General features: G+C 37.7%; 1 protein-coding gene across 1 annotated transcript in view; it reads left to right on the top strand.

Moving 5' to 3' along the window:
- The window catches only part of LOC150086997 (F-box/WD repeat-containing protein 9-like), a 148,940-nt gene that overhangs the window by 122,800 nt on the left and 732 nt on the right, over positions 1-25,408 (top strand). Inside the window, exon 8 of the mRNA XM_090371736.1 lies at positions 11,072-11,227. Coding sequence (XP_090227862.1) covers positions 11,072-11,227 — 156 coding nt within the window. The remainder of the gene's footprint in view (positions 1-11,071; positions 11,228-25,408) is intronic.

Raw genomic sequence — 25,408 nt, 5'->3', positions numbered from 1 at the left:
TGTCCCAGCAAAGTCAATAGATATTGCCAGCATATATTTCTCCTCTGAGTTTTTAACTGTTGTCAGTAGGTAGTGCATGCCATCCTCTGTAGAGTTAGAATGTAAACCAGCTTCTCCGTAGTAGTGAGCTAATCTGCTATATATTAGTCTTTCGTATATTTTCCCTAGTACAGGGAGTAGGGCTATTGGTCTATATGATTTTGGATCAGTAGGGGGTTTCTCGGGGTTTTTCAGAATTAATCTTAACACCGCTTTTTTCCATATTTTTGGGAATATACCTTCTGTCATACAGTTATTTTATAGTGCTATTAATTTGCCTGGTGCTATTTCCACTAATTTTTTGATAATCTCATCTTCTATATTTAATTTATTTTTTGGCTGTTGGCTATGGTTTCGGCAATGCCAGCTATTATTAGCTCGCATTACTGAAACCACATCTGTGATGCAGCATTAGTTATTTACTAATGCACTATATAGAGAGATATGTTGAAATGTTTGTTATATATACAGGGTGATTCACTACCAGTGCGACAAACTTGCAGGAGGTGTAGGGGGCACAAAAACAAATTGGAATCACATAGCATTGCAGGGCCCAAATGCCTTCGTCATGCGGTAGAGGATGTCGAACGGGAGGTTGCGTGAACAGCAATCCCGCTGGAAGTCAGCATTTGCGAACCGTTTCTGTTGAAGAAACCAAGTAGCAAAAGTCCTCCGGAGTGGATAATCCGCAGGCTCCAATGATTGGACGCGTTGCAGATGGTATGAATTCATTTGGTTTGTTGACAGTATCCTCCATACAGTGGATTGGGAAATACCCAATCGTTGGCCTATCGCTCGAGTACTCGTACTCGGATTGCCTTCTGCAAGATGTAGGACATTCTCCTCATTGTCTGGCGTCCCCGTCATTCGGTCTCAGTTCATGGTACCTCTCGTGAAACAACCAGTCTCACGTAACCTTCTGTGCACACGTGCGAAAATCGTATAATGAGGAGCACGCCTGTGCGGGGATCTTTCTTGGTACAAGCGCAGAGCGGCGCGCCCGTTACAGTCCGCAGCTCCATACGTGAGGTGCATGTTGGCCAGTTCAATGTTTGAATACTTGTCCATCCGGTTCGCAAATGCTGACTTCCAGCGGGATTGCTGTTCACGCGACCTCCCGTTCAACGTCCTCTACCACATGACGAAGGCATTTCGGATCCTGCAATGCTATGTGATTCCGATTCGTCTTTGTGCCCCCTACACCTCCTGCACGTTTGTCGCACTGGTAGTGAATCACCCTGTATATATATATATATATATGCATCATTAGCATTAGTAGAGGCCTGCAATGCAAGAAAGCAAGCTTAATTAACATCAGCCAAAGGGAGGGAAAAAACCTTCCTGTTTCACCCATCCATTCACTACAAAAGATTGTCTAGTTCAGCCTTGACTTTATTTAAGCTGTCAACTTCCACAACATGACAGATGGAAGTTTGTTCCAGCAATCAACAACCCGCTGGCCAAAGGCAAATTTCCACACATCTATTCTACAACCATCTTTCCCTAATTTGAATTTATGCCCCATCAGGTGTGGAATCTGAGCAAGAGGAAGAATCTCATCAGCATTGAGTTTGCTGAAACCCTTCAAGGCCTTATACGTCTCAGTCAAATCACCTCGCAGGTGCCTAGTCTCCAGATGATACAATTTACAACACTTAACCTATCTTTGTAACAGCAACCCTTTGTTCCACTCACTAATCTTGTTTCCCTTCTCTGTACTCGTTCTATTAGATCAACATCTTTCCTAAAATGAGGCCTCCAGACCTGTATGCATTACTCAAGGTATGACACGACCATTGACTTATACAAGCAGATAATCACCTCCTTATCCATGCTAGAAAAATTCCAATATATCATTGAGAAGACCCCATGAGCTACTCTTGCAGCCTATCTGCACTTCTCAGAAAATTTCATATCTGACTGCACGATTACCCCCAAGTCTTTCATTTTCCACTACCCTGTGTGTAGTATCACCCAGTTGGTATGTTACTCTGGGGTTACTTGTACCCATATGCAGTACTTTGCATTTGTCAATGTTAAACTTCAGTTGCCACTTCTCAGCCCATCTGCCCAACTTTTCTAGATCCTGTTGCAATAGCATACTATCATTACTGTCATTAACAACCCGCCCAACATTTTTATCATCTGCAAACTCGGACATTAAGCCTGATATATCTTCATCAATATCATTGATAAATATACAAAACAATAATGGGCTGGGCCCCACACCGAACCATGGGAGACTCCACTAACATTAGTCCATGAAGAACAATGTCCATTGATTACAACTGTTTGTCATCTCCGACTCAACCATCCTTTCATCCATTGTAGCAACTTTCCCTTACTGCTCCAATTTGTACAGTAGTCTTCCATGTGCAACAGTATCAAAATCTTTCCTGAAATCCAAGTATATGATATCAAAAATTTTTTTCATCCAGTTCCTTTTTGACCACATTGTTAGTATCCAATCAAATTGGCCAGACAAGACCTCCCCTTAACAAACCGCGCTGTGTCCAAATTACTGCAGTCTTGTCTAGATGATCCTGCAGTGCTTCTTTAACCAGTGACTCCATTATTTTCCCCAGAACGGAAGTTAAACTAACAGGTCTGTAATTACTCGTGTCACCTTTCAATCCCCCCTTTGTGAATTGGGGAAACATCTGCACTTAGACTCAGACTGTATCCTTAGACTCTGCACTTAGACTCAGAGTGTATCCTTAGACTCACAATCTAAGGCTAAGGGCCTGCTTACTTCCTTTGATGCCTCCTTTAATATAACTGGATAGATCCGATCCACCCAAGTTACCTTCCTTATTTTTAACTTCAGCAATTTCTCCTCCACTTTGCCCCCAGTTATTACAAAATCATTTAGCTCCCTGCCAGAGTTTGATAAACTTCTGGCCTTCCTCTCCTGAATAACTCCTCATGTGTGAATGTAGATGCAAAATACTCACTCAGTTTATCAGCTACCTGAGCGGAATCATCAATATGAAGTCGACTAATCTAATCCATCCCCTTCCTTCTTAGAGTTTATATAAGTAAGTTCAGGTGTTTTTCTTTGCATTCTTTGCCAAAGATTTCTCTCTGCCTTTACTTGTCAAACCTTTGTCACTTGATCACAGAGTATCTTATATCTATCATAGACATCTGTGTCTCCTGATAATTTATATGCATCCCATGTACTCTTCTTCTTTGCCATGAGTCTCACTAGTTCATCTGACATCTGTTTAGGCCTAAACCTTGAACAGTATTTCTTAGTTGGTATGAAAAGCCTAGTATCTTCCACGATTAATTGCATGAATTTGCTGTTGGTAACATCATCAGTTGTTCCCTTCTTCTTCCAGTCACATAGCTCCCTGAGGAGCTGTTGTGGCCACCAACAAATTCCTTGAACTGTATCGATCATGTGCTCTACGAGCGGAATCGCAAAGTGTCATGCAAAGAATACCATCCTTCCACCTAGTTGCAGGTCTTCCTCTGCACCTCTTTCTCTCAATTTTTCCTTCCATTATTTTTTTCAACAGAAAGTTTTCCCTTCTTACTATATGTCCAAAAAACATGAGTTTTCTTTTGTTGATGCTATGAAGAATTTTAGGCCTGCCAATTTTATTCAGTATACACACTCATTCAAATGGCTCGATATTCTTCCTATCAACTCTTTTCAGATTCCATCCTTCACATCCATAAGTTGCAACTGTAAAAATTAACGAATCAATGATTCTCCGTTTTGTCTTTTAGGGACAGATCTTGATCTCTCCACAATGTTGTCAGATCAGTGTCCAAAGTTTTAGCAATTGCCTGCCATCTAGTTACATTGTTTGAACAGTCACTATTTTTGTTCCCCTAATACCCTAATTTTTAGCCTGCTTGTTTCAGAATCTCATCATTACATTGTTTGAGCAGTCACTATAGATGGTCCCACCATATATAATTTAAAAACTGTAGTCACCTTTATGAAAGCAAAGACCCGTGAGAAATCCCACATCAGTACAGAGAAGACATCTTTGAGAAATCCCACATCAGTACACTGTGATCACTAATGATAACCAGATCAAGAGTATTACTCTCTCTGGTAGCCTCTTTACTACTGTAGAAAACAATCATCCATTTTTTAGTTATTTTTTATTTTATTTTTGAAATCTTTTCACATTATTATTCCTTTCACTTTGACTATCTTTCCCAATTGTTATTTCTCTAAGTGTCTGACTTTGACAGTGAGGATTTAAGCATCTATCTCTTCAGGTGCTAATATGTTATAGAATCAACAGAAACTAAAATGTAAACATTCCTTCATGTTGAATCAGTTTTTGATGAGTTATCTGACTTCCGTGCCTTCAGTTGTCCTCTATGACAATACAGACTTTGCCAGTTGTCACTAATTCGGGGAAGTCTGGGTTTGAGTCCTGTCATATACTGGAGAAATTTCTAAAGGCCTCTTCAGCTGGGACTGCAGTTAGCTGATCTTGATATATACCTACAACATGATATATACCTACGTTTATGTGCCTAAAAACCAACAACCACCTCAACTTCATTTGACTTTCCTACTGATATCTAATGTAGCCTAGGGGTGACTCATTCCCCTGTAAGGTTTACACTTGTTATGTATTTGGGTCCAGAATTTTGTCATTTAACCTTGTTTTCACATTTAAAACGTCCCTAATTTTTAGCCTGCATGTTTCAGAATCTCATCATAATCAAATGTGTTTTTTTTTTTTTTTTTTTTAACTGTAAGTTTGCCAACTTTTATATTAGTTTTAGGTTGTTTAGAATTGTAATTCCTTAATTTTTCCTGATTTTTAAATATTATGGTCCTTGAGGTTGTCACAGACATTCTCTCAGATGTGCCAGACAAGCTGTACTTGCTACCTGAGAGAGTCTAATATGCTGATGGAACTGATATTCGGGTGACACTGAAGTCAAGTGGACCCAATTTCAGCGAAGTCTGGATGACCTTGACAGCCAGATCCTCCGCTTGCACCTTCACGATGGTGGGACTGTTAGTAATCCTGGGTATAACCCCCATGCGTAGAACCACCCAGGTGTAAACCAATGTAAGGAGGGGTTGAGGGGTGGCATCCACACCACATGGAGGAATGCTACCCCTCTGTGTTACAAGGCAATACTAGGTGGTAGATGACTCTCATCAACCGGTGCAGTACCACCACTTTGCTCATTGGAGGCTCGAAGTGGTGGAACCCATGTTTAGTCTCCAGAGCTAAGTTCTGGTCAATCCTACCCCATCTCTTCCATCATGCAGTATGACTGATGACTTTTGAGGTTATGATGGACATTATGGCAAGATCCAGTCTACCTTACACTTCAAGGGTACAGCTTTAAAACTGTGTTTACATGCCGACCACTAGTTAGTACACTGGACCAAACCTATTGGGAACTCTCTAGGAGGCTTCTGGATCAGCTTGTGTATAATTTTGCTACCTCTACTCTGCCAGATAGTAACTGGAGGGAGTCCAAGTAGTGTGTATGTGGGGGGGCATTGTCGAGGCCACGTTATGTCAAGGATCTGGATATATTCTTATTATGTGTATGCCATATCCAAAAATTTCATTACTTCATACAGCGTGTCCCCCCACTTTTTCTTACTATTGAATACCATGAATTGTCAAACTAATAGAGTAAGCTTATCTGCAAAAAGATCTAAACCTCCCAAACACTTCCTAGTTCATTTCACAAATATACGTGGTCTCAGTTGTAATCTCAATGATGCCCATTTCCACTTGCAGTCTGCCAAACCCCATGTACTTTTTTCCGACAGAATCTCAGTCATTGGTTGATTCAACTACTGCTCATCTCAGTTGCCCAAATTATTCGCTGTATGATTCTTTTTGCCTCAAAGGTGGTATTTCTGCAAATGTCCATTCCGATATTCCCTGTCAGAGACTTGGTAATTTGGAATCTCCTCTATTCGATCTTCTCTGGCTTAAAATCTCTACCTCATTCTGTCAAATTCATCTTTTGTCTGTACTGTTCTCCCAACTCTACTAATCACTTGGAGCTCTCTGACTTCGTCTCTTTGCAACTTGATTTTCTCCAGTCCAGCTTTCCTAACAATGAGGTAATTTTCCTTGGTGATTTTAATGTTCACAACTCCAGCTGGCTTCCATTTTCTAGACACACCGACACAGCTGGTCAAGATGCTGAGGCTTTTGCAATTACTCATGACCTTGCACAGGTTGTTCATTTACCTACAAGAATACCGGACGATCCTAACCATGCAGCCAACATGCTTGATCTTTTTCTCACAAACAACCCTTCTAAGTACACGGTCGAAGTGACTGGTCCTTTAGGCACCTCAGATCACAACTTGGTGATTGTCTCTTCTCTAATGGAACCTTTATCTCGTGGCTATTCCGAACCTCGTGTTGTTTGGCATTACAAGATTGCAAAATGGGATGACCTAAGAAATTTCCTTTCGTCTTTTAATTGGTCGGATTACTGTTTCAAAACTTCTGATGTCAACGTTTGCTCAGATCGTATCAGTGAAATTATTCTTGTAGGAATGGAATCCTTTATTCCACACTCCACTTCAAAATCTCGTCCTTTATCTAAACCTTGGTTTTCCAATAAATGTGCTAAGGCTGTTCAAGAGAAGAATGCTGGATATCGTAATTGGCTTGTTGCTAATTCTTCAGTTTCATTTTCTGCTTACACCAAAGCTCGCAACAATTGTAAAGCAGTTGAAATTCAATCCAAACTAGATTTTGAACAGGCTAAGAGTAGAAAACTTGCTTCTTGCCCTAATGGTAGCCGAGCATTCTGGTCTCTTGCCAAAGCTATTGGCCACAACTTTTGCCCATGTCTGCTCCCACCTCTGTCAAAACCAGATGGCTCTGTTGTCACTTCAGCCAAGGATAAAGGTGACCTGCTAGCATCCCATTTTTCTTCCATCTCAGGTATTAATGATCTTGATAAAACACCTCCCACCATTCCCAACACACTCCATTCAAGCCTCCTGTGGCCTTCCGTCAAAAGGATGTCAGAAGGATTTTGATGAATCTTGATGTTAAGAAAGCTCCAGTTCCTGATGGTATTTCTTCACTCGTTCTCAAAACCTGTGCTCCTGAACTTACTCCTGTTCTTCACTGCCTTTTTTCATTTTCTTATTCCAAATGTGTTTTTCCTTCCGCTTGGAAATTTGCTCATATCCAGCCAGTTCCTAAAAAGGGTGACAAATCCCTCCCATCCAATTATCATCCCATTGCAATTCTACTCTTTCTAAAGTAATGGAGAAATCAATTAACTGCCAACTCTTAAACTATCTAGAAACCTTCCGTCTGATCAACGATCACCAGTATAGGGGTTCTGTCAGTGTCAATCCATTTGTGATATTCTTGCAATTTTCCATTGAATTTATGGATAAATTCAATGGAAAATTTCGGTGAAACACAAGCAGTTTCTCTTGACATCTCAAAGGCTTTCGATCATGTTTGGCATGAAAGTCTCTAAACAAACTTTGATCTTATGGTTTGCCAACTGTTTTTTGTAATTGGTTATCCAGTTTTCTCTCTGATCACTGACTAGTGGTGAGGGTAGATGGCTCTCTGTCTTCTAACTTCTCCACTAATGCTGGTGTCCCCCAAAGTTCAGTTCTTTCCCCCACTCTTTTCCTCTTGTATATTAATGACTTTCTTCTATTGACTGGAAATCCTATCCATAGTTTTGCCAGTGATAGCACATTGCATTCCAATTTCCAGTTTGAGAAACCTTGCCGTGCTCAATCAGCTTCAACTTCTCGAATATTTGCTACCAATTCCTTAAATGCCAATCTCCAGGTAATTCTCCAGTGGGGCAAAGACAACTTAGTTGATTTCAATCCTTCTAAAACTCAGTCTTGTCTTATATCTCGCAAAAAGGATTCTTCTTCTGCTCCTATGCTTATCTTTGGTGACACTCCGATTTCTAGGCAAGATGATATATCTATTTTGGGAATTACCCTGACTTCTAATCTCTCTTGGCACAAGCACATTACAAATATTGCTTCCTCTGCATCTAAAAAACTTGCTTTTATCTTTCTCTCTTGGTGTTAATTTTCTTCCAAACAGCTGTTCACTCTGTACAAATTGCACTGCCCTCCCATGGAATATTATTCCTTCATCTGGGTCAGTGTCCCCAAAACCTCTCTGTCTTCTAGATTTCATTCAGAAGAGGGCAGTTAGGTTAATTAATGATGCATCTCTAACAGAGTCTCTCCACTCGCTGTCTCATAGACATACTGTTTCTGCTGCATGCTTTTTCTACAGATACTTCCATGGACACTGTTCTTCTGAATTGGCTTCTATAATTCCCGCTCTCTCTTTCAAAACAGTCCGAACACATGCCGCCACCAGCCAACATCCATTTACTCTCCAACTTCAAATTCATAGACCCAACTTTTCATCTTCCTCATTTATTCATTCAACTGCCGTTTTCTGGAACAACCTTCTTTCATACATGCTTCCTGAAAATTAGTCTACAGAAGTTCAAGTCTAATGTCAACAAATATCTTCTTTCGTCTTCTCAACCTCCAACCCAATACCTCTCGTGTTTGGGGTTTTCATAAAAAAAAAAAAAAATTACATATGCAATGGTTTAGTATCCAGTTTTAATTTTTTATTCTTTCTAACTTTAATTCTGAATAGTTTTCTTATTTTAACCAGAACCATATTCTTATTCTTACATTATTTTTATGTTATATACTGCTTAAGTAAGCCTAAATGCAACTGGGCATAATATTTTTAAGAGTTATAATTACCTATATAATATCAGTGTAAAAACACCATAGACAACTCTTAAAGGAAAAACTACGATAGTAGTATAAGAGGCATCATTTCAACTGTTTCTCATATTGTGCTCCTCCTTCACAACAAGTTACCGTGTATTGCACTACCTTGAATAAGTTGAGGTAATGCAACATATGCTAACTTCACTAATAGAGAAGACTGTTGTTACTTATTCTCACTGGGCAACACCACCACCACCCAGACGGCACCATTTCAAGGCCTGTTGGCCTTTCATCAGGGGTAGTGCAATATATGGTAACTTGTTGTGAAGGAGGGGCATAATATGAGATACAGTTGAAATGATGCCTTTTATACTATTATTGTAGTTTTTCCTTTAAGAGTTGTCTGTGGTGTTTTTACACCGATATTATATTATATACTGCGTATATATTTTTTAGTTTTTGGCTTGAACAGATTGTCAAGGTGGATTCAGAAACATTGTGATCAAAACATTTGTTTAATATATCAAATATGCATATCAAACAAATAGGTATAGAGAATAATATCCTTATTTAGCTCAGTAAGTTAACTCCATGTGAATTTTTCAAAAAAATATTAAAATTTTCCCTTAAGAAACTCATTACATTGTCCATTTTATCCCTTTAATTGCATTCAATTGAATGTGGTTAGGGATATAAAGTTGTGTTTTAAATTTTAATTGTTATTAAATGCAGATTTATTCAGAAAACATTTTTCTTTCCCTTCCCTCCTAATATAGCACTTATAACTAATTGTAAAATTTAATGACTGGTTGGGAAAAATTATACTCCAGTAATATAAAGAAAAAATTATTAACTTGTTTTGATTTTGAGTTTGTAAAGGATTATGGAGGCTTGTGCATAAATTTAGTTCTTGGTACAAAAAAAGATTACTGTATTGATACAGTTAATAAGATTGTGCTAAATTTTGCAAATCACACCGAATGTCATTTCCATAGACCAGTGTTTCCCAAACTTTTTCAGTCACAGAACACTTATATATTTACAGAACACTTACGGAACACAAGTTTAGTAGCAGAAGCGAAAGAACTGTTTGTAATATTTTATTACATACGACGCACTGTGCATCAGGAGCATCTTTATTTCCAACACATGTAAAGCCGAAATTCAAATAACTCTCATCATACTTTCGTTTTGATCTTTTATTAGTTGGTTCTTGTTTTTTCACTTCGGATTTTTTCAGGAACAAAAGGCTACGATTGTTCATCCTCACTTTGAAGTGACAATATTGTGTTCATTTTCATTGACCACAGTTGCACTACTAGAAGTACTTTTCTTCTCATTTTAAAGTTCCTTTTTTCAACCACAAATCCATGTCATTTATTTTAATAATAGTATTTTGAAATACTGATAATTATCAAAAAAAATTTAAACAAGGAAGTGAGTTTAGTTATGATATCGGTTCGCTTCCTCCTCTCTTTCAACCCATGTACTCCAGGCTAAATCGCATACTAATGGCATGCTAGATCACTACTTTTTCGTAGATGTCATCACCTCTACACATACTTCTCTATGCAGAAGAGCTCCAAAAAAAGTGTTCTGCAGTCTATTTGATTATCTATGCCAGTATATTAATAACCAAAAAAAAAAAAAAAAAAATGTTAAAAATTATAATAATACAAAAGTGGTGTCCGCTACAAATATGCAAAATTTATTTATTTTATATTATTTTTTTAATTATTAAATAGATTTTTCACGGAACACAGTTTGAGGAACGCTGCCACAGACAATAGGAAATGCACAAAAAACTTTGAAAATAAATTACAATGAAACAACACAACCAAAGCCAGTGGATATATCCATTATGCTGACATAATCAAGGGGATAAAAGTACAATTTGAATGATATACTGTTTGTAATAGGAATGTTATACTACTTATAATAGGAATGCCCTTATAATAAATATCTACCATGAAAGAAGACAATTCAATTACATGCTGCTCCTAAAAACTGATGGTACCCTGTATCACAACTGCCAGTATGATATACTTTAAATGAAACATGTTCAAAGATCAGGCTCAGTTTACTGGAACTCATACTCCTTACTTTATTGGTAAGGATTCATGTGTGTGCACATTATAGATAAGCAGTTAAGATTTTTATACAAGTAGAAGTGTATAACATTTATATACCCACACATTTTATAAATGTTCTGTATATATATTTTTGCGCGCGCATGTGTGTTTTATAGTCCAAAAGCTTTACTATCAGTGAACTTAATCTAATATTGGTTGCCATTTTATCCATTTTCAGACTTTTCCTTCTGGACATAGTGCTGGAATCACAGGCATAAAACATTCCCCTGGAAGTATAATTACTTGTTCCAAAGATGCAACTGTGAGGGTGCTGGAACCAACACTGGATCCCAAGCCAATGGCTGTCCTTTCAAGTTCCAAAGATGTGGCAGGTGTATGTAACATAGCTTTAACATTACAATAGTATTAAAACCTATACCAAATAACAGTAAACGTTATGCTGAGTTTAACATTATTAATCATAAGACTTAAGTTTCACAGAAAAGCCAAGCTTTGTTTGTTTGTTATACTTTGTTTGCTATCAGCAATTTAAAATTTAAAATATTTGGGAACTTCACTATTAACATTATTAACTGACTTGAATAATTAGAAAGATATAGCAAAGGAAGACAATACAGAAAAATGAAATAGTAACAAAACAATATTTTCAAGTCACTGTGAAATCTTCAGAAGTTCATTCTGCAATGGTTACTCATTCAGCTATCCATCCACATAATTTGACATGTATTTTTCTAAAAATTTTATTGCTTTTCAGAAGAAGATAGTCTATATCAGGGGTATTTGAAGATGGAACAGCCAGGAGTGAACTCTCAAGATGGCCTTCAGTGATACTAGATCTTGTAGAACACTTGCTCACCTCACTGTGCTGCCGAAGAAAGCTCTAGAAAAGAACATGATTTTAAATACATGGTATCTTTCTTTTGACACAATTCTTATCAAAGTTTGTAAAACTCTTTTATGAAACTTTTCTTTAAATCTTAAATCACATTGCATGAAAATACAATACAATGCATTTGCAAATTCTCAGGTACTTCCTCAGAATTAATGTGAAATAGAGCAGAAAAGAAAGTGAAGAGAGGATGTTTTTTCTTAATCTTGAAACCACAAATCTAACACCAAAATCATGTTGACATATTTATCAGTCACATACATTACAATTTTCCAGAGTTGGAAAGTGAGCGTAACTGCAAGCTCTTAACTGTGACTCCCACAAATAAAATTTAATTTCAAGTCATTACATGATTAAACATCATAAGTCTGAACTTGTTTAATTCAGACTTGTGTCAATTATTGAAAGCAAATCCACATGTCCATTTGTCACCTTCAAATTAAATTGCTGGGTTTCTTTTCAGTTTTGAAGTCTGAATTTTGGCTTAGTGACAGAACATGCTGTAAATGTTTGCCTTCTGTATTTTGCTCACAAATGTTAGATTGTGTCCAATACCGTGCCAAACTATTAATACTCCCAAGATACCTATTAAGGTGCGGATGGAATGCTAAGAAACAGCTCTAAAATAACAAAACAAAAATACAGGCTCTGCCATAGCACCGCACCCTTAAATATGCAGATAGATGTCTTGTTTAAAAACTAAAATCTTTATAAGGATTTTAGTTTTTACCGTCTGGTGCAAACTTAAAAATTATGATTTTTTAAATTTTCCACTGGATGGCAAAAAGTCAGCTATTACGTAAGTCAGGCAGCACCTGTACACAGAATGTCTTATAATAGTGGATTTTAACTTCCCAGATATTGACTGGAACTTGTGGGTTGGTCATTCACGCACCAGCAAGACTTTTGTAGATTTATTGGATGATTGTTTGCTACAGCAGCATGTTCGAGAGACAACCAGAGGGAGTAATACTCTTGACCTGCTTATCAGTAGTGATTATTCATGGATTAAGAATCTGCAGATGAAGTGATCACAGTGTACTGATGTGGGATTTACTTAGAGATATAATTACCATCAAGGGTAAAGGAAGGGATTTTTGCTTCTGTAAAGGTGACTACAGTTGTCTCAGACAGTTTTTAAATTCTATACAGTGGGACCATCTGATGTTACCAACAGCAAATTCTAAGCATTCAAGGCATCTGGGATGGATGGGATCTATCCAGTTATATTAAAGGAGACGGCAAAGGAAGTAGGCAAATTATTAGCCATAATTATGAGAGCATAACTCAGGGGAAGTCCCCCCTGGACTGGAGCTGTGCAAATGTATCTCCAATTCACGAAGGAGATCAAAGGATGACATAAGTAATTACAGACCTGTTAATTTAACTTCTGTTCAAGGGAAAATAATGGAGTCACTGGTTCAAGAAGCACTGCAGGATCATCTAGACAAAACTGCAGTTGTAGTTCAGACAGAGCATGGGTGTGTTAAGGGGAAGCCTTATCTGACCAATTTGATTGGATACTATGATGTGTTTACAAAGGAACTAGAAGCAAAAAATAATTTTGATATCATATACTTAAATTTCAGGAAAGCTTTTGATACTTTTGCGCATGGAAGACTACTGTACAGATTGGAGCGGTATGGTGTTACGGGCAAGTTGCTACAATGGAGAAAAGTGTGGTTGAGTGGGAGAAGACAGAGTGGTAATCAGTGGACATTGCTCTTTATGGACAAATGTTTTAGTGGAGTCCCCCAGAGTTCGGTGTTGGGCCCACTATTGCTTTGTATATTTATCAGTGATATTGATGAAGGTACATAAGGCTTAATGTCCAAGTATGGAGATGATACAAAGGTTGGCATGGTTGTTGACAGTAATGGCAGTGTGCTACTGCAACAGGATCTAGAAAAGTTGGGCAGATGGGCTGAGAACTGAAGTTGAACATTGACAAATGCAAAGTACTGCATATGGGTAGAAGTAACCCCAGAGAAATGTACCAACTGTGTTGTACTACACTTAGGGTGTTAGAAAATGAAAAAGATCTGGGAGTAATTGTGCAGCCAGATATGACATTTTCTGAGCAGTGCAGACAGGCTGCCAGAGCAGGTCATGGTGTATTGTCAATGATATACAGGAATTTTGCTACTATGGAAAAGGAGATGATTATCCCTTTGTATAAGGCAATGATCAGACCACGCCTTGAGTACTGTGTACACTTGAGGCCTCATTTTTGGAAGGATTAAGAGTTGCTTGAGCAAGTACAGAGAAGGGCAACAAGATTGGTGAGGAGAACGAAGGGGTCCTCTTACCATGAAAAGATTAAGTTCTGCAAATTGCAGTGTTTGGAGACTAGGCACCTGCGAAGTGATCTTATTGAGATGTATAGTGAATGATTGCCGCCGTGCAGAGCTTCTTCAGAATGACTGACTTCAGAGATGGTCAGAAAAATGGCAGCTATGCTTTAATCCAGAAAAGTGTAAAGTGTTGCACCAGGGGAACAGTAACTCCAAAATAACTTATACACTTGGCAAAGTTGAACTAAAGCCAGTAGTGGAGGAAAGGGGCTTGGCTGGTTGCAAGGAGGGCCCATGGTGTCCTATCGATGATTTATCAAAGAATCGCTAGTAGAGATAAGGATGTCATAATCCCATTATATAAGGCTATTGTTAGACCAAACTTGGAATACTGTGTTGAAGTATGGAGACTGTACCCAAAGAAAGACAATGTTCTTCTTGAAAGGGTCCAAAGATGGGTAACTTGCCTGGTGAGATTGACAAAAAGGGCATCCGTATGAAGAAAGACAATATGTGGGTTGCAAAGCTTGGAATTAGGCACCTTAGAGGAAACTTGATTGATGTGTTTAAGACTCAGAGGCATAAGCAAAATGAATAAGGATGAAATTTTCATGGTTATAAATGATTCTAGAACTAGGGGCCATAATTTTAAGGTATTGGGGGGCGGAGTTGTTTCGACTAGATTGCAGGAGGTTTCATTTTAGGCAGTGAGTGATAAATTACTGGAATAAGTTACCTACATGGGTAGTAGAGGCTGACAGTCTGAGGAAATTCAAAGATCATCTGGATAATTACCTAAGGGAGGAGGGAAATGCATAGGTTGTCCATTTCCTTTTCTCTTATTAATTTTTATTATTATTATTTTCTAAATTTTATTATGTTATTTTATTTATTTTTTGTTATTTTATTTTATTATTATTTATTTTATTATTTATTTTCTTTTTGGCTGGTGCAGCATAAGCCATAGGCTTCCTTGCGCCATGTGGCCATTACTAATAAGGCCTTGAATGGGTTGAGAAGGATCAATTCTGATGGGATTCTTCCTCTTGCTCAGATTACGAACCTGAGGGTGCATAAATTCAAATTGAGGAAAGATAGTTTTTGAAGAATAGATGTGTGGAAATTTGCCTTTAGACAGCAGGTAGTTGACTGCTGGAACAAACTTCCATCTGTCATTGTGGAAGTAACTGGACAAACTTTTAGAGGGACTGTATGTGTGAATTTTTTTTATTTTTTATTTTTGGCTGATGCCTCTTATCACATGCCGCTTCTACCACCACCACCACCACTACTATTTGCAGAAATTAAAGATCCTGCAGTAACAGTTCCTAATTTTCTGTTCATTTTTCTTTATAGTCTGGATTATTGCTTCATTTAAATTTAAACTTTTTGCAACATATGGTACCTTTTTTGCCTTTTTTAAGATGATCCAAAATGTATATCTTTGATTCTAAAAATATAAAGTTTCTTTTCAGCAGTGCTTAAGTTGGGGGCTGGAATTTAATTCACAACAAAGAAATTACGGTTTATAAGAACAAAGATTATTAATACATACCTGGAAAAATTTATAAACAATCAAATAAAAGCCAAAATAACCTTACAAAAACCTTCAAAGTCACAATTTTTTATGGTCTTAAACAAGCACAAGTTCAATAGCACAAAACCTAACATGGGATTTCCTAACAAAATAAAATACAGGGATTTCCCAATTATTATTTTTTTTTGCATAACGGCTAGCGAGTCAACAACAGGGATTCGCAAAAAAGAATGGAAACATTGAAAAATTTCATCCAACATAATAGCAGGGTTTCTCCCACACAAAATACCATGTTATGCTAGGTTTGCCACAATTCTCTAACTTGGTTATATAATTACGTGTTGTGCGAGGATTTCTGTAATTTATCAATTGTGTTAGAGCAAAAACGTGTTGTAGAAGTACCACGTTATATGGGGGTTGCCTGTATATACATACAGTAATATTTCATTAATAAAAACTCAGTTTATACAAAGTACTCATTTATATGAAGCGCATACCATTCCCCTGCGAAAGGATAGGCTTTTCTATGTAAATATATTCGTTTATTACAAAATTCGGTTAACATGTATTACAAAGTTTGTTTTCGCTCTGTGAGAAATAAATATTGTTATTTTGTATGTTTAATACAAATCTTAGCACAGTTGTCTGATTATTACCTCTGGTTCCCCCCGCTTCCCGAAGGATGGCACTGACTTGTTAGAAATTACAACTTGCAATTCAAATGGCTCAATAAAACCAGTTTATAGTAACATAAGTGCTACTATAAACTGGTTTTGTTGTGCAGTTTATAGCAACATAAGTGCTACTATAAACTGGTTTTGTTGTGCAGTTTATGGTAACATAAGTGCTACAACATAAGTGCATTCTGAAAAACATCATGCTAAATTAACAAAAGAATAAAAACAGTTTTTCTAAGTTGTTTAGATACACTCCCTCACTCTACATGGGATTAAGGTCAGTTGCAATTGTTACGTCAGTTCAAAGAATCTCTTGCTACAGTATACAGTAATCTATTTTATCTGAGCTGATGTCTTTTTCAGAACTTGTGTCTTTAATTTAATCTAAAGTTTGTTTGTATTAAATCTTATCTAGTAGTGTAGTGCTATGGTTATAAAACGTAAACTGATGGAATTGAGCCTGGAAATTAAACTGAAAATTATATAAGAGGCTGATAGGATTGAACTTAGCAAAACGGATATTGCAAAGGAATATAACATCCCTTTACCTACTTCATCTACAATAGTGAAAAACCGAAAAAAACTGGAAGAACTGCATGACGTTGGAGCAGCGATAAAAAAAAAAAAAAAAAACAGGAAACGATTTCCTGGGTTCAACACATGAGGAGCTTGAAACAAAATGTTTCAAGTGGTACCACCAAATGAATGCATCTAATTTGCCAATATCAGGTCTGATTTTGCAAGAAAAGGCAAATTATCTGGCTCAACAACATGGAATTAGCAACTTCAAATGCAGCAGTGGCTGGCTCCCAAGATTTAAAGACAGGAATAACTTGGTTTTGCGAAATGTTTGCAGCAATTCTGGATTAGTCGACAAGGAAAAGGCTACAGACTGGCTGTGTTCTGTACGGTCCATTCTTGAAAAATAAGAGGCAAAGGATATTTTTAATCTTGATGAGACAGGTTTATTTTATAATTTTCTGCCAAACAAAATATTTGCTGTTCGAGGAGAGTCTTGTCACAGTGTAAAATTAAGTAAGACTCACTATTCTGTTATGCTGCAATTCAAATAGCAATACAAAACTATGCTCACTGGTATGCTTACGGTCAAAATTTTTCAGTCTTAGTTAGCATTAGCATTAGTAGAGGCATTTGATGCAAGAAAGCAAGCTTATGCAGCATCAGCCAAAAAAATTAAAGTAAAATAAATAAATAAAAAATAACCACTTCCACTTCACCCCTCTGTTCGTTCAAAATACCTGTCCAGCCGAGCCTTAAACTTATTTAGGCTATCAACTTCCACGACAAGGGATGGAAGTCTGTTCCACCTCCCAACCACCCGCTGGCTAAAGGCAAATTTCTGCACATCTGTCCTACAATCTGTCTTTCCTCAATTTGAATTTATGCCCTCTCAGGTGATTATTCTGAGCAAGAGGAAGAATCCCATCAGCATTCAGCATGCTCAAACCATTCAAGGCTTTGTACACCTCTATCAGATCACCTCGCTGGTGCCTAGTCTCCAGACACTGTAATTCGCAAAACTTAAGCCTTTCTTCGTTAGAGTACCCCTTTGTTTCATTCACTAATCTTGTTGCCCTTCTCTGTACTTGTTCCAGCAGCTCTACATCCTTCTTGAAATGAGGTCTCCAGGCCTGTATACAGTACTCCAGGTGTGGCCTGACCATTGTCTTATACAAGGGAATAATCACCTCCTTATCCCTGCTAGAAAAATTCCTGTATATCATTGACAATACTCCATGAGCTACTCTTGCAGCCCGTCTGCACTGCTCAGAGAAATTCATATCTGCCTGCACAACCACCCCCAAGTCCCTTTCGTTCTCTACCACTGTCAGTGTAGTACCACAGAGTTGAAACGTTGCTCTGGGGTTGCTGTTTCCCATATGTAGTACTTTACATTTGTCAATGTTAAACTTCATTTGCCACCTCTCAGCCCATCTGCTCAACCTTTCCAGATCCTGTTGCAGCAGCATAGTGTCAGTAGTGTCCTTGACAACCCTGCCAACCTTCGTGTCGTCTGCAAACTTGGACATTAAGCTTGATATACCATCATCAATATCATTTATAAATACAGAAAACAATAAAGGACCCAATACTGAACCCTGAGGGACTCCACTAATAACATTAGCCCACGATGAGCAGTGTCCATTGATTACCACTCTGTCTTCTCCCCCTCAACCATCCCTTTATCCATAGCAGCAATTTGCATCCAATGCCACACTGCTCCAATTTGTGCAGCAGTCTTCCATGTGCAACAGTATCAAAAGCCTTTCTAAGATCCAAGTATATAATATCAAAGTTATTCCCTGCATCCAGTTCTTTTGTGACTGCATCATAGTATCCAATCAAATTGGTCAGGCAAGACTTCCCCTTAACAAAACCATGCTGTGTCTGAGCTATAACTGAAGTCTTGTCTAGATGATCCTGCAGTGCTTCTTTAACCAGTGCCTCCATTAGTTTTCCGGGAACAGAAGTTAAACTCACAGGTCTATAATTACTTGTGTCAGCCTTTGATCCTCCTTTGTGAATTGGGGTCACATTTGCACATCTCCAGTCCATGGGCCTCCCCTGAGTCCAAGGAAGCTCTCATAATTATGGCTAAGGGTTTGCTTACTTCCATTGCTGCCTCCTTTAATATAACTGGATAGATTCCATCCACCCCAGGTGCCTTTCTTGTGTCTATCTTCAACAATTTCTCCTCCACTTTACTCTCAGTTATTACAAGATTCTCTAGCTTACTGCCAGAGTTGAATACACCTCTGGCATTCCCCTCGCTGAATAACTCCTCATGTGTGAATGTCGATGCAAAATATTCATTTAGTTTGTTAGCTACCTGAGCAGGATCATCAACAGTTGACCCATCGATATCAAGTGGACCAATCTGATTCATCCCCTTCCTTCTAGTTTACATAAGTAAAGAACTCTTTGCTGTTTTTCTTCGCATCCTTTGCCAAGGATTTCTCGTAATCTGCCTTCGCCTGCCTAACCTCCTTTGTAACTTGGTTACAGATCAACTTGTATCTATCATAGGCTTCTGTGTCACGTGTTAATTTGTATGTATCCCATGCATTTTTCTTCTCTGCCATATGCCTCATTAGTTCATCTGACATCCATTTAGGCCTAAACCTTGAGCAATATTTCTTAGTTGGTATGTAAAGCCTAGTAGCTTCCAAGATAAGTTCTTTGAATGCTTCCCATTTTGAATTTGCTGTTGGTAACATCATCAGTTGGTCCCACTGTATAGAATTTAAATACTGTCTCAGTCCATCATAGTCGCCTTTACGAAAGCAATACCCCTTCCCTTTACCCCTAATGGTAGTTACCTCTGAGTAAATCCCACTTCAGAACACTGTGATCACTGCCACCTAGTGGTTCATTTATCTGCAGATTCTTAATGCACGAAGAATCACTACTGATAATCAAATCAAGAGTATTACTCCCTCTAGTTGCCTCCCAAACATGCTGATGTAGAAAACAATCATCCAGTAAATCCACAAAAGCCTTGCTAGTGTGTGAGTGACCAGCCCCCAAATTCCAGTCAATATCTGGGAAATTAAAATCCCCCCTAATAAGACTCTCTGATTTACTGGCCCACTCTATTTCTCTGTACAGTTTCTTATTATACTCATCAGAGTCATTAGGCTTATAGCACACTCCTACTCTCAATTTTGATCTCCCAATGCTTATGTCACACCAAACTGACTCGACACTGCACTGTCCAGCGATGTCGACTGGCTTCACTTCCTTGGATTTTATGTGTTTCTTAACTAATAGCATAACCCCTCCTGCCTTCCTATCCTGTCTATCCTTTCTGTAGACATTGTACTGCCCAAATTCCAGTTCTGCATTCCTTATATCTGTGTGACACCACGTCTCTGAAATCCCAACAATATCTGCCTTTGATGTTTTGAGCAATACCTCAAATTCATCAAATTTATTTACTAGACTCCTAGCATTGGTGTACACGCAAGTATACATGCACCTGCTCTTCCTCTTAGCCACCCTAACACAACCCATGTGTTTACTTGTACCCCAATGATTCCCAGCAGTCTCTGAAATATCCTGCATCTTATTTTCCAGGCTGCTGCTCATTCCAATAGAAGCAGTGCAAGAATCACTTTCTCCTCTGCCAGTGGCTACTGTTAATCTATTAGTCCTTGTATCTCCCCAATCTAGCAGTTTTCCGACCCTCCTAACACTGCCTCGATAGCATCAGCAAACATTCTTGCACCCTTTCTATTTAAGTGTATCCCATCCCTGTAGAAGCAGTCTCTCCTGTTAACAAGTACAGACCAGGCTGAAAAAAATTCTACCCCTTGAGCCCTGCACAGTCTTTCCAGGGCCGAATTGATCAACAGGGCTCTCATCATATACTCCCTCCTATCGTGTCTGGGCAGAATAGTTATCAAAAGTGGACGGAAGAATGGCTTCAGAAAAAAAGGAACATTTTGATGATTCTAGATCGTTGTACAGCACATTCTGCCAGGACACTTAAGTTGACAAATATATGGCTGTTGTTTTTAAGCTCCCATTACCATCTGTAGCCTAGTGGTCAGGAGTGGGAGTGCAGCACAGTGCTACTGCACTCCCGCTACTTGACTGGGGATCAAGCCCCTGACTGCTAAATACGGTCGATCTGTCACCTTCCACACCAGCATGGCAGATTATGTTCCATTTCCCTCAACATGAATTGTTGAGGAGGCTTCCATCCCACAGTGGGTGATAATGGCTGCAGTTTACCTTTTTTTTTTTTTTTTTTTACCACTAGTTTTATGCGTGTATAAAACTGGTGGTAAAATATAAAATATAAGAGAAAAGTATAAAAATAGTATAAAGATTGTGAATGAAGTAAATGTGTGTGTGTGTGTGTGTGTATATATATGTGTATATATATATTTTTAGGAAAATGAAATTTAAGAAATTCCTGGTGCTGTTAATAAGGAAATGTAGTTTTAACCATAGTAGCCAATTTAGTTTTTGCTGTCTGGTGTAAAATTAAAAAAATCATAATTTTTCTAAGTTTGCACCAGACAGCAAAAACTAAAATCTTTATAAAGATTTTAACTTTTAAACAAGACATCTGCATATTTAAGGGTGCGGTGCCGTGGCAGAACCTGTGTTTTTGTTTTGTTATTTTAGAGCTGTTTCTTAGCATTCAGTCTGCACCTTAGATAGGTATCTTGGGAGTGTTAATAGTTTGGCATGGTATTGACACAATACTATGCCATGTTTGCCTTTTGCACACTTGCACACTTGCTCACAAGTGTGCAAAAGGCTCACAAGTGTGCCTTTTGCACACTTGTGAGCAAAATATAGAAGGCAAACATTTACAGCATGTTCTATCACTAAGCCAAAATTCAGACTTCAAAACTGAAGAGAAACCCAGCAATTCAATTTGAAGGCGACAAATGGACACTTGAATTTGCTTTCAATAATTGACATAAGTCTGAACTAAACAAGTTCAGACTTATGTCATTACATGATGTTCAATAACGTACGCCACTGCTAAATATGTCAACATGATTTTCGTGTTAGATTCATGGTTTCAATATTAAGAAAAAACATCCTCTCTTCACTTTCTTTTCTGCTCTATTTCACATTAATGCTGATGAGGTACGTGAGAACTTGCAAATGTATTTTCATGCAATGTGATTTAATATTTAAAGAAAAATTTTATAGAAGAGTTTTACAAACTTTGATAAGAATTGTGTCAAAAGAAAGACACCATGTATTTATAATCATATTCTTTTCTAGAGCTTTCTTCAGAAGCACATATGTCTGTGAGCAAGTGTTCTACAAGATCTAGTATCACTCAAGGCCATCTAGAGAGTTCACTCTAGGCTGCTACATCTTCAGTTACCCCTTCTATAGACTTTTCTTTTACAGCATAAAGAATTAAACTATAAGACTATAAACTATAAATTATAGTTTATAGACTATAAATTAGACTATAAACACTAGTTTTTAATAACTTTTAAATACAATAGTGTCTTCATATGCAGAAATTGAGTGGTTAGGTTACTCTCTACCTCAAAAAGGGAAGCTTTTACCTTTAACACATCACTTTCTGAGCCTCTACAGAGGAGCAGACATCCTGTTCCAGTGAGGTCTCTAGTATACAAAGTTATTCAAGTTGCCTGTATAGTAGTAGTAAAAAAAAAAAAAGTTTACAAATAAAGAATGATTTAACACTGCAAAGTTGGTTTTAATCTAGCATAAAATATGGTTTTATCTTTACATAACCTTAAAAGGTTAACAAAGTATATCTGTTAGTAAAGTACATCCTTTTATAACTTATCTCCAGCACATATATTAAGATCTGGAGATATATTAAGCACATGTATCTCCAGATCTGTACAAGCTCAAATCATCTGTGGTTGATGGGTAAAGAGTATATTATAGCATGACTTTATACATGGCCACAGGAGGAGGGGAATTAAAACCAGTTGACCTTGACTGCAGCCACTTTTTTCAGATAGTATATCATTATTTACACATCACGTTTAGTGGTTCACTGCAAATGAACAGATGCCACTGCTGTTCTTGACTTTCTTCAGATCCATGTGAATCATTGGGGAAGGTGGACATTGCTGGATATTGTCTCATAAGTAAAAGTTATTGATCACAAAAAAAAGTTGATTTTAGTCATTGGCTGAGCCTGTGTGTTACAACTTTTAATGTTTAACTGCAGTTAATTCTCGTAGGTAGCTTTGAGAATTAGCCGTTGCATTGGTGCTGTTTTTATTATTTTTATTGTTCCAGTGGAATTGCAGTGACTGGAAGATTTTGACATACAGTACTTTCTTTACCTGTCCAAATTGCCTAAACATTTTCCTGATATTCTGCATTGACCCAAGAGGCATTTTAAGTCACACAAGATTTGCCATCTGTGCTATGCTCAAATTAATCAACTAGCTGACCTTAAGTAAATGGAGAGAGAGAGAGAAAATTTATACTCCAGCAGTTTGTGGATCTATCATAACTGATGAGCTTAAACTTCCATCACTTCCATTTCAGCATGCTTATACAAATTTAACCACTGACAGAGTCAATGGTTAAAGAATTGCAGACCATCCTTATAGGAATGGAGTTAAGGAAATCATAACATATGATTGATTAGGGAAAGGTTTTGCTGACCAATCCAATACTATAATGCAGTAACAGAGAAATGGGATGCAAAAATAATTTTGACGTCACATCGTGTACTTAGATTTAGGCCAGTGGGTCTCAAAGGAGGTGTGCCACGATGTCAAATTTAGCATCAGCTTACATTGTGGCCATCGCTACAAAGGTCGTCGATTTTCATGCAACTGTGTAAATTAGAAGTCGCCATGAAATAATTGCTGACCGCATCGCAGTGTTTATGTACATATTATTATTATTAGCTTTATGGTGCAAGAAAGCCTGTGGCTTATGTGCACCAGCCAAAAAAAATTCCCAAGTTATCGCGTGTGAGGGAGAGAGAGAGAACAAGTCAGAAGTAGAAAGGAATCACCAAGAAAGAGAAGAATGATGATATCCAGCTCAGGACCCTGGGTGTGCCAAGCCTGTACCCACATACGGAAGAGCTGAGCCATCTGTCACATACTGTATTTGAAACAGCACAGCGCCGCTGCCAATGCTCATATTCACTTAGATCTTAGCCCTAAAATTAATAAAATTTCAATATAGTTTTGTATTTTTTATTTATTTTTTTAGTTTCTGGATATAAATTAGAAAATGTACTTATTGTTCTAAAAACAATCGAATATTATTTCTTTAATTTAGATTTTTTGATACAATTTATTATTCTTAGAGATATAGAAATTGTGCATAAAATGTGGTGAGGCCAATTTTTAAATAAAAAATTTTCGTTTAAAAATCCTGTACCAAAAGCCAAATGTTTTTTTATGCATTTTTCAAAAAAAAAAAAAAAAATTCCCTCATTGCCCTTCCACATGCACCACCATACAAAATATTCTTCCAGTGCCCATGCACCTGGTGCTAGGAATTTTTCATAATGGATTTAGGGTGATTCACATTAAAAAGTTTGAGAACCCCCGATTTAGGCTTTTGGCACTGTTCCGTATGAAAGACTGTTGTACGTATTGAAACAGTATGGCAGGGGTAAATTACCCATGGATAAAGGGATGGTTAAGTTGCAGAAGGTAGAGGATGGTTATAAGTAGGCACTGCTCTTCTTGGACTAGTGTTATTAGTGACATCACTCAGGATTCAGTGCTAAGCACCTTACTGTTTTCAGTATTTATTAATGATACAGAGGTTAATGACAGGAATCAAGGCACAATACTGCAACAAAACAGATGGGCTGGAAGTGACAATTGAGGTTTAACATTGATAATTGAGAGGTACCACATATGGACAGCAGTAATCCTAGAATAACACCATGTGGGGTGGTACTACACCCAGTGTTGGAGACCTAGAGGTGATTTGTAATCTGCCATAAAGTTCTCTGATCAGTGCAGGCAGGCTGCTAGGACAGCTTTACAGGAGTGTCTGTCAGTGATGTACAACTACTTTGCCAGCAGGGACAAGGAGCTCTCGTAAAGCAATGGCATTTTGGCTGCATTTTGTGTACTGCAATTCATTTTAAGAAGAATGTGGATCTCTTGCAGTAGGTGCAGAGAAAGCAAGAAAGACTTTAGTTCTGCAAATTTGAAGCATCTGGATTATTTTAAGCCCCTTTCAGATTTCATTGAAGTGTTTAAGGTTTTGAATGAATTTAGTAAATTAAATAGCATTCTTAATCTTTCTCAGACAACACACAAGGCAACATAAACTTAAAAAGGATGATTGCAAAATAGATGTGTGAAAATTTGCTTTCAGCCAGAGAGTAATTAAGTGTTGGAACAAACTTCCATTTGGTGTAATGGAATTGAGTAGAGAGAATGAACAGATGAGGTAAGCAGGGTTTTTTTTTTTTTTTGGCTGGTACTATATAAGTGTGCTATTGAATATGGCTAACAGTGGAAGCAGAATACAATAAGTGCACTCAGCATATTGTAATCACAGATAATGTTATCACTTTTATACATAGGAAAAATGCCATTTATTGTAATAGGGTTTCAGTTTATGTTATTGCCTTTTTTTTATTTTTGCCTCAGTGCAGTTTATGCAAGTTTATATAGTGGAAATGATT

The sequence above is a fragment of the Mastigoproctus giganteus genome, chromosome 4 (genome assembly GCF_048544385.1).
Source record: "Mastigoproctus giganteus isolate SK-2022 chromosome 4, ASM4854438v1, whole genome shotgun sequence".
Classification (NCBI taxonomy): domain Eukaryota; kingdom Metazoa; phylum Arthropoda; class Arachnida; order Uropygi; family Thelyphonidae; genus Mastigoproctus; species Mastigoproctus giganteus.
Note: the sequence above shows the minus strand (reverse complement) of the source record. Positions and strands in the feature narration are given on the sequence as shown.